Source organism: Limulus polyphemus, unplaced genomic scaffold, assembly GCF_000517525.1.
Source record: "Limulus polyphemus unplaced genomic scaffold, Limulus_polyphemus-2.1.2 Scaffold458, whole genome shotgun sequence".
Classification (NCBI taxonomy): domain Eukaryota; kingdom Metazoa; phylum Arthropoda; class Merostomata; order Xiphosura; family Limulidae; genus Limulus; species Limulus polyphemus.
Genome location: NW_013666068.1, coordinates 70,403 through 81,662, shown reverse-complemented (window position 1 = coordinate 81,662; position 11,260 = coordinate 70,403). Strand labels below are relative to the sequence as shown.

Below are 11,260 nucleotides of genomic sequence, written 5' to 3'. Positions count from 1 at the left end.
GCCATTAAGTGGGTACTGAGTCACAAAACAAATAATCAAAACATTCAGAGGTGAGGGCGCCAAAAGTGTCTTTGCCTTAGTTCTGCTGCAAATATTTTCTTGTACCTTTCTCTATTAACTAGTTTTCGTGTGTAACAACATGTCATTTCCTTCTCTTGTCGGCTTTGGGAAAGTCAAACGTTCACAATTGTGCATATATTTTTGACCAACAACATTGCATCTTTGAATTAATGTTTTGTTATTTCGCTGGATAATCCAAAAACAAACACATGTATATTTTTCTCTTCCCCTTTGTTGTCCTATGTATAATTGTCTTGATATGCTGTTGTTTCTTCGAATTTTGAGACAGGTTAGCAGGAACGGAACTTTGGTATTTTCACTAGTAACAGTAGTACTTTTCTAGCTCGACCCAATGCTAGTCTCTTCAATTTCGTTTGATATGTTACTCAGCAAAAACTTTCATATAATGAGTACCAGAAATATAGTGCTTTTCATTAGCCATTGTTTTCATACCTTCACTGTATAACCACTTTTGAGTTACCACTGTTTTCATTTTCATATTTTTCCTATATTGTACTTCTAAAATTTTAGTTTCCATTCTTCTTCAAAATGACACTTGTAGTTTCTCATGTTCCCACCACGCTCTTATGTCGCTGTAGCCAAGTTTTGAGACTTGTTTGGTTTGTTTTGAACTTCGCGCAAAGCTACTCGAGGGCTATCTGCACTAGCCGTTGCTAATTTAACAATGATAAACTAGAGGGAACATCACCCATCGACAAATCTTGAGATACTCTTTCACCAACGAATAGTGGGATTGACAGCTATATTAGAACGCCCCCTCAGAGTTCAGATTCGAACCCGCGACCCATAGATTGTTAATTCTGTTTGGAAATTTCTAGATTCAAATTTTCATAATACATAAATGCACATATTTTTTGTGTGTTTCTAGAAATAAGAATTATAATTTTTTGTTCTATATGGTGGGAAGCAAACGCTCCGACCTCGTGTGCTGGAGTATGAATCTGAGGGTCTATGGTTCGTGTACCGTTGCCGAGAAATGGCAACCTGCGCTTTGGTGTTGTGACATGATTATAAAAATGATGTTCAAGTTCTTCTATTCAGTTAGAGATGCCGAAGTGTTGGCAGTTGATACTGTTAACTAGCTTCCTTCTCGTTAGTTAGTTAACTTGTAGTTATGTTGGCATTTGATACTGCTAATTAGCTTCCTTCCCGTTAGTTAGTTAACTTGTAGTTATGTTGGCAGTTGATACTGCTAACTAGCTTCCTTCTCGTTAGTTAGTTAACTTGTAGTTATGTTGGCAGTTAATACTGTTAACTAGCTTCCTTCTCGTTAGTTAGTTAACTTGTAGTTATGTTGGCAGTCGATATTGTTAACTAGCTTCCTTCTCGTTAGTTAGTTAGTTTGTAGTTAAGCACAAAGCTACACAATGGATTATTTGTGCTCTGCCCACCACGGGAATTGAAACCCGGTTTCTAGCGTTGTAAGTCCACAGATATACTGCTGTGCCACTGGGGGCCATTCTCGTTAGTGTATCAGCTCAAATTTGGGGACAACTAGCGCTTATGTAGTTTTCTGAGATTATCTGAAATAAACAGTCATTGGTTATGCACAGCACACGTGCTTAACTATAGGAAAGATACATAGGAGGTAATATTATAAATGTATTATAAACTTGTCTGCGTGATACATAACCAATACAAACAGTATATAATAGACAAAGTATATTTTTATTGATTTAACTTTTTAATTACTTTAATTGATATTTTGGTATTCTGAAATTCCAATTTTAAATCAACCTTTCCCAAAATTCTTAATATAAGTCTGTAATGTAATAGTGTAAAGGAAAAAAACGAGATGAGTATTGCTTATTTTACCAAAATTACCTTTGCATGATGTAAAGCTAGTCCACAATAAGTAGCAAATGTAGCAAAAGCTTCTTCGTCAGTTTTTGTGAAAGGTCCACTTTCTTTGTTCACCATCTGAACGACACCGATAACTCTACAAGCAGAAAAAAAGAAATAATTCTAACCCCAGGTAAAAGATGTTCCACCACATTTTACGTCGTTCGATGTCATCTGCTCCCATGTTACATGTTAAACAGCATAGGATGTCCAAGACAATTAAAATGTAGTCTAATTTACTCGATGCTGTAAGACCCTTTGTAGACTGGTCGTAATCTTAAGAAAACATGTCTTTGAAAAACAGGTTTTTGATTAGTTTATCATTATCATCTACTTCGTGTTTAGTATACTATTGGAATAAATTATATTTCTCATCTTCCATCACAAATGTTACACACAAGCATCCGTTTTATTTCTATCAAGAGTGGTAATACACACTACACTAACTTCATTCGTTTCTAATTACGAAGTCATTGCGTTCTTATGATTTACTTTACTTATGATGAAGATGGATATATATTATATTAACTTTTTACTGAGATGAATAAGTGTTATAAACTTAGTTATTTCTGATAAAAATAGACATATACAATACACTTGCTTCATGTTAATAAAGGTGCCAACCTTACTTTCTTCATTACAGAAAATATTAGGCAATCATGATAACTTTATTTTTGAAAGCACACATAATAGGCTTACTTGTTTCTAATGAAGATTGGCATGCACAGCAGGCTACGTGTTCGGTAACCAGTCTGTTGATCTACTTTCCTATTGAAAGATATATATATATATATGTATATCACTAACGTGAATTGTAGATTACATATTAGCATTTGGTATAGTAAGATGACAACTTTAATTTACTTATATTTATTTTCAAAACATAACCTCTAAATATGATAGGGGAATATAATAGTGAACACTACACTTTACAAAACAGCTAAAACACAGTCGCAGTTTGTTGCATTACAACTACAAAGTCAACCATTTTCATAAAATCATTTCAAACACCGTGTCAGTTTATTGTTATGCACATCAGGCTCTTGATCGTCGAACCTATAGTATGAGATGCAAAAGACTGATTGTTTAGCATATATTGTAACGAATTTGTTGTTATATATTTATTTTAGTATCAACGTTTGTTTAGATATGTATTGCGAAACTCCCGCCTATTCTCCAAAGTTGCAGAAGATTCTCGAGAGCAAAAATCAACAATATATCTATATACTTAAACGTTTAAATATAGCTCAGTATTTTTATATAATCTGAATTTTTTTAGAAACCTTCCCACGCCTATAAATACAACCAACGCGCCGCGCCAAAGAGAGTGTCTATTAGTAGTTCGCTATAATCAGTGTGCTATAAACTTCGAAAGCTATAACTGTGGTTGTTATAACGCTTATCAATCGGAAAACTTCAGATATTTGACCAGAAATCTTTACATTACAATTTTCTAGCATTACAATTCATTTAACTTCAGTGGATTCTCATCGGACATTAGTATTTTTACGAAAACATTACCTAACTTCAACGGTGGAAAATTCTGCGTGTGTGTGTGTGGCAAAGGACAAAGCTAGCTAGCTTCCCGGCGAATCGTACCTACATCAACTCATAATTAACTCGCTCATCGTGAACCCTCGATAAGATATCGAAGAAGTTCCAGACTAAAAGTAAAAGGAAGACTTTATATTGTTTGTAAGTTTGTGAAACTTTTGTTTATAAATCATTGTTTGTAATAACTGTTATTGTAAATTGTATTGTTGTGTGTATATTAAAACGTATTTGTGTTAAAAACTGTGTGTATCAATCTTGTTGGCAAATATCGTAAACTGACTATATATCGTCAGTTATTTAAATACAAATCCAAAGCATAATTGAACTACTAAATTTAAATTATCAGTTAATTCAATTTCAGACCATTTAAAATTGTAATACATAATATATATATATATATATACACACACACACACATATATATATATACACACACACATATATATATATACACACACACACACATATATATATATATATACACACACACATATATATATATACACACGCACACACATATATATATATATATACACACGCACACACACATATATATATATGCATGTATATTGGTCTTGCACAATATTTTCAAATTTAATACGTTGAGGTGAATCATAGACATTGAACTATGCCAGCCTAAAATCAAAGAGGCCAACATTCGCGGGCAAATGCAACATGGCCAACTTTGACAGCAGAACAATCGTGAAAAACAAAGAACAGTTGAAAACTGTGTATATCATTGCTTGGAATTTGCAAGGAGGTATCTTTGTACAAGACCTCTTGTAAGTTGGTTGTCATAAAAATGAATAGTTCACGAAAACCCCAAATTTTGCTTTCCTTGCTGAAAAATTAAGCAAGAGACAAAAGTTCCAAAATTATCCATATCTCTATTTGGGATCTACAAGGAGTAACTTTGTAAATCCCACTAAAATTGGTCAAAATCCAAGAAATAGACCAAAAATCCTACAATTATGCTTCTTTTTATCCCTGATTCTGTAAAAAAAGGACGCAAAATGGGCAAATCCAATTTTTTATGTCAGTGTGTTGAACACACAAAATTTTTTATTTGTGCCAATTTCTAGCTTGATTGCTGTAAATATGACCAAACAGGGGCCCCCCAAAAATAACTTTTTGTGTTGTTTGGCTTTTGACCTCATAAAATCGTTAAAAAGGCCTAACTAAAACAAAAATGTTTTCTGGGCGTATTGAATCAATGTATAACCCTATCAAGTTTCAAGTCAATCCGCTGAGAAATGAAGTAATAACAGTCGATTGAAAAATGTTTGGAAGAAGAAGATAGAAGAAGAGATAATAGAAAAACATTATGTCTCTCTGCGGAGACATTAAAAAAAAAGACTTTTCAATTTTTCTCTGATATGATGAATTGTTTGGACACTTGAAGTCGATTTATCATAACAGGCTGTTGCAAATTAGCTACAAGATTATCAGTGCATCGCTAGCAGAATGTGAAGCCACTTCTAAATCAATGGTACATTTATTCTGACCCCTGGACGAACAAACCATCATCCACAGCACAAACAGATGATTATTATCTATTAATTCTTGCTTACTTCAATCGTAGGTTACCAACTTCGAGGCTGACTTAGATGCTCGTAGCCGAAACTAGAGCCATCTCAGTAGATAGACGTTTAGAAACAGACTTCAAAAGGATTGTTTCTATGCCAGACGCCAAATAAGCTGCATTTAGCTCAAAGCAAAGCACTCCAGGACCTTAATAGCACTCTGATTATCGGTATGCAGCATCACTGCCAGTTTGCTCTTGCTATTCATGATGATCATGCTCGAAATTGAAGTGAAATATCCTGAATTTTAAAGACGTAAAACAACATCTGTTACATGTTCACTTACAATCGTAGGCTAAATAATCAATTACATGATTGATCATCAGAAGCCTGATACGCATAAAAATAAATTGAAAGGGTACTTAGCATTATCTTATAAAACTGTTTTGACTAGTCATAGCTTTACACTACAAATCCCGATTGTGTTTAGTTTGGTCCAGTGTAGTGTATATTTAGTAGAAATAATGCCTTTTAGTAAATTCTGCTCAGGAATTTCGCATTCATCGCACATTTAGCTTGATAATTCTGTCTGCGAAATACAATTCTTTTCTGATTAATCAGTTACAAGCTTACTTTGTAGTTTACAGCTGCTTTACTTCATCAACCACCTTCTGGGGAATTTGTTTAGAGTTGCATAGAAGTGCTATGAAATCACATACCACAACTGGCGGCTTAAATATAACATCTGATGGGTATATTCTGTCTGAAGTATGTTTTCTTAGAGTCTTGATAAATATCAATACATTATATTTAACTGTAAAATATCTTAAAATTTGGAGATGTCTTAATTTGCTACAACTGTAATTATATAAAATGTTAAAATACTTATCTGATCCACTGTGTTGTGATATTAAGTTTAAGTTTTAGTATTACGTTAACAGACAGCTCGGTCAATTCATTCGAAAATGTCGATGACACAAATCTTGTTTAGTTTTAATTAAAGATGAAATTTAGTTAAAATTTTCCCATGAGTGGCAAAGCATTCTTATTTACACCAGAGTTTTCATTTCGTTTTAGCTTGTGTACATATTAAAGGAATAAAATATCACAATGCCTTAAATATAATTAATGAAAGGAATCTTGTCATAATGACTATAGAAGATTTAATATAAAACTATACATTGTTATCTTCTCCGCCAGATAGCAAATCGAATAGAATAAAGTAATCATTTGCTCATCTACTACAAAGGTACTGTTAAGCACAAGAACGATAGTTATTAAGAGCACGTTTAGAGCTTTTTCTTTTCTTACCTATTAAACCTGTCATCATCGTAAACATCTGGAATGTTTAAGGAATTTCCTGTCAGTGCTACGTGGCCAGCAATTCCCTTCCCTATTGGAAACCTAAACAGAAAAAAAGAATAACCTTACTTGTGAACCAATAATAAAAGTTACGTTTCTATGTCACGGATAATGAAATTGTATTCTTCGATGACATTTAATCAGAAAAATATTAAAAATATCTACTCGTTCTTATATTGCTGTTACTCACATTTCTCTTGTCCAGCATACAGTTTCAATCCTAGCATAGTGCTATTTAGAGCATAATATAGCTTACAGAGAAATACAAAAAAGATAAAATGAAATTATCATCAATCCTGACAAAGCGGTAAAAAACAATTCATAAACAGAATAAAATGTTCTGGCCATGTCGAGCCCTGTGAGCAATAAGAGTATCAGTCAGTTCCTAAAATGGGTGGTATGGAGCTGCTAACTGACTGTATTTCCTATGGTCTGTAGTTAAAAATTAGGAAAGGCGGCAGGTAGTCTTAGTAGCTTTGCCATAAATAGATAAAAACAATACAACTATAAATTAATTCACTAAGTGTCTCTTGTAGCAATATCAATTTCGAAACAAGCATGTTTCATTAAATCAATAATAAGAATTGACCAACACTTAACAACACTACAAACAACTATTTTATAACATTAGCATTCCCCTGGTAGTTTAGCGGAAAGCTTGAAAAACTACACTCCGGGTTCGATCCCTACAGTAGACATAGCACATACCACCCATTGTGCATATTTGCGCTTAACAACAAACAAACCAAATTTTACACCAACAAAATTCAATCCAAATGTTGGCTCTTAGCTGAAGTTCGCAGTTAACTTTTTAGACAATGATAACTATTATACTATAAAATGTATGATATTTTGAAATTTATTGATTACACGCAATAAAGATAACTGAATTACTTAGTTATAATAGTTAGCATATGTTAAATTAGTATTTGCATTTCCAACCAAGATGAAACTTTATGCAACATAATACAGTGTTTTAAAAAGGTCAGATCAGAGACTCCAAAGTTCAAACATAGCCTTCTCTAACTTAAAGCTTCTGACCAGTCAGAATAACAGGACTGACTATCTCAACTATAACACCTCCATACATGGAAGTGCGAATCTTGCTATGCAGTATATCGTGACTCGATCTTTTGAGCCACAACTTGGTATACTAGCCACTAGGCTTCGATCGGCCGAGTGCATTAAAACATGTTAGGAAACAGATTAGTAGTTAATACCAGCACAAAATATTTACCTATTTTTTCTAAAATACACACTTCTTTCGGTAGCTATTTCGGTATCAATTCTTTATAACACCCGCAATAGTTCAGCAATCCAAATAGCCGTTTGCTTAACAAGACATTTACAACAGTTAATTAAATTTTGTAGTTCACAGTACTCATTTGTTTAACCAGCCTTTATGGAAACCGCTAACGTTTAGTAATTTAAAACTAAATCTACTTCCGCAAGGTACCCGAACGTGTTCTGTTTCAAAATTAAGAGTAACAAACATTTTTAATTCTTGTTTTTCAAGTTCATATGTAAATCTGTGTTGTAGCCTATAGAGCGCATAATTATTATCGTGATTCATAGCATGTGCACGTTTTACTGACGCCACGTTGCAACGTTAAGTGTTTCTTACATGATATCATTTTAGTCTACTGACTGAATGACTGACTGACAACACACTATTGTATAGTGGTGTGAGTGGTTAAAAAAGATTACCTCTTCAGGCGACCCTCGGCCCTCTTTCAACTACTGTGCATGTTGCAATTGTAGAATAGTACGGAACTCGTAACAACACTACAGCAATTGCAGTTCCCCCCCCCCCCCCCAATATGAAACTTTGTAGAATGGACAGCAACTGCCTGTTATAGACACATAACTGTAAAGGATGACGTTTCGAAGGTCTTCAGCCTTTCGTCTTCAGTATCAAATAATACATACTTGAACTATCTGACTTCCTAAGTATAAAAAGCAGAGATTTTTATTACTAAAGAAACTAAACGGCGAAGATGGTTTGTCGCTCTTCATCATCAACCGTAACTAAACTATTTTAAAGATTATCAGGTTTGTCTAACCATTAACCTTATAGGTTACGATAAGAGGATAAGCATTACAAAGTTCGGTTGATCACACAAAGGGAGTTTGTAGTTAAGCACAAAGCAACACAATGTGCTATCTGTGCTCTGCCCACCACGGGTATCGAAACCCGGTTTCTAGTGTTGTAAGTGCGAAGACATACCGATGTGCCACTGGGGGGGGGGGCACACATAAAGAAAGAGACGTTGTTTTTTTTTATACCGAAAACACCACAAACGCTATGTTTTGAAAACTAATGGTATACACACAATTCCCCTTTCCAAATAAACTCTATCAACAAAAAAACAATAGTAACAGCTATTATTTTTTGAATGATATGTATCTGTAGCATGATGTAGAACATTTACTTATCGACTTGTGTAACAATAATACCATGAAGTTTCAAATCATTGGTTACTTTCTCCGCCCACCAAATCTACTGTAAGAAATCTTATTATTCCGTGAATGCTAATCCATAAATTAATCAATTCAACAAAATGGACCAACTGAATGCTACATTCCGGATTTAAACTTTCAGATTAGTGTCCTTAACTTTTAGTTTTTTTATGGATATGAAGAATATAAAATTTCCAGATAATAGATCTTTCGAATATGATCATGAAATATGTTAATAGATTAGGAGGCAATTTTATAATCATGTCTTTTCTTGCCGTATTTCGTTCGAAGCTTCTAAAATGGTCTTGGCAGATTCATCCTCTTGGTCTCCGCTGACGTCAAATATTCGAGCATACAATTCTTTAGAGCGTCTGTCTACCAGAAAAAGGGAAGCCCGGTCGGCGTTTACAAGTTTCTGTGCGAATGTCTGTAAAACAATATATATAAAATATTTCAATAACCAACAAGGCCAACAGGTTTAAAATCAGCAAGAAAGTATATAGAAAGTGAAAATATTGCTTAGAATAAGTGTTTTAGTATAAATACTTCTGTTCTATTTAAAGATGACACACACATGTAGAGTAAGGCAAAAATTGCCTATTATCCGTGATAACAAATTAAATATTATGGTTTAGGCTTATATCAATTCTAGTTTATATAAAACCCCAGGAAAATCTTGATATTCTTTTTCATATTTCTAGATTTAAGGTACGTTTTAATTTGATTTCATATTTGACAAATCAAACATTTCTGCTCTCATAACACAGGCCTGTGAATTATAACATTTAAACTTATTAGTTCAACAAAGCATCAGTTACATTTTTCACACAACACAAATGAATACAGTTTGTAACCGAAAACGTTTGTGTACAGTCCTTGTATTTCGCAGAGCTCAGTAATATATATAAATGCTGTATCAATTTTGCTATATGAAGTTGACAATTGTAATGTGTCCTACCATTTAAGATTAAACAAAAATTTGTAAATAGTTGATGTTATCAATGAAAAATTTCTTGCCAAAATCTCCCAATTTTGTTGTTATTACTATTTATCACAATAAGTTATGGTCTACAAAAAAAAAACATATATTCTTTCACATTTCATAAATCCAACACATTTGCTGTACAATGTTTATTATTATAGAATATAGTTTACAATTAAAAAATAAATTGTATGTTCACTATACTTTAAGTCTCATTTAAATAACGAAAAACTACTTTATCTATTATTTCACTTGATATTATGATACAAAACAATAAATGTACATTCATGACATTTTCTTCCTCAAGATTTGATGGTCCTAAAAAGGACCTTTAATTACAAATCAAGTTATTATGTAAAATCATTATATTCGGATGAGGAATATCCGTCGTGTTCATCTTCCAGACGGATCTTCATTTACAAAACATGATGCTGATTTCTCTGTACACCCATCGTATGCGTTTAGTATTTATGACAGATTGCCAATGTGTTTATGACCTTCACTCTCTTTACTATTTGTATGATGACTAATGGTTTAATAGACATACTAACCAAGGAAGAAAGGATCCTTGAACCGAACTTCATAAAATTTAAGTTCAAGAAAAACGTATACCAATATATTCAATATATCCTGTAGCGTGTATGTTAGTGGCTAATCTTAGCCTTTTATGCTAAATTTGACAGAGACAGAATATAGTACAAGCATCATCACGAACAAAGTTGTCAAAGATTATATAAGGAAGAATTTATTTTTTAATGTAAGAGTTTGTCTATGATCGATTAAATTCTACTTGTTACTTTTATTATGTATGATTTCTACGTACACCTTAAACCTACATCAACTTTACAAACACATGAAATATGTACGAGATTTACGATTTCCTTTTAGAATACAACTAATAATATTCGTATACAGAGTTAGTTCTTTCCAGATGGTACTGATAACATCGGTCACAAGTTCAGACATATCCTAATTTATAATATCAGTCTCCAACAAACTGTCTCAAGTTCAGTCAAACCTAGGTCACTTTTCAAATATATATATATATACCCTGTCCATTTCATCGCTAATATCATAGGCCTGTAAATTTAAACTCCATAAAAGTTGTTTTGGTTTTAATAACAGATTTTCCATAATTCAGCTACCCAGATTTCGAAAATAATATTCAATATTCATTTTTTTATCACGTAAAGATTTTTAACAAAATGTCATAACGCAATACATAAAAGAAAGACCACAACATGTAGTTTTGAGACTAAAAGACATAGATTTCACACAAGCACACTCACAAAATCAGGATGAATGAGGATACATATTCGTCTGACATCAATCTTCTTCCTTTTTCTTCAGTTAATTTATATTTTTGTTAACGAACATAATAATAAAAAAATGTTCATTGTGGTAAACGAAATAATAATTTTATCTAAGTAAGATTTTTTTTCCTTCCCGATTTGTT

At 32.9% G+C, this 11,260-nt stretch overlaps 1 protein-coding gene across 2 annotated transcripts in view; it reads right to left on the bottom strand.

The window, feature by feature from the left end:
• Positions 1-11,260, bottom strand: part of LOC106458408 (probable 3',5'-cyclic phosphodiesterase pde-5) — a 99,450-nt gene that overhangs the window by 22,394 nt on the left and 65,796 nt on the right. For both annotated transcript variants that reach the window (XM_022384617.1, XM_022384618.1), the window contains exons 13-16: positions 9,098-9,249; positions 6,312-6,404; positions 2,623-2,691; positions 1,906-2,020 (exon numbers count right to left, since the gene is read on the bottom strand). In XM_022384617.1, coding sequence (XP_022240325.1) covers positions 1,906-2,020; positions 2,623-2,691; positions 6,312-6,404; positions 9,098-9,249 — 429 coding nt within the window. The remainder of the gene's footprint in view (positions 1-1,905; positions 2,021-2,622; positions 2,692-6,311; positions 6,405-9,097; positions 9,250-11,260) is intronic.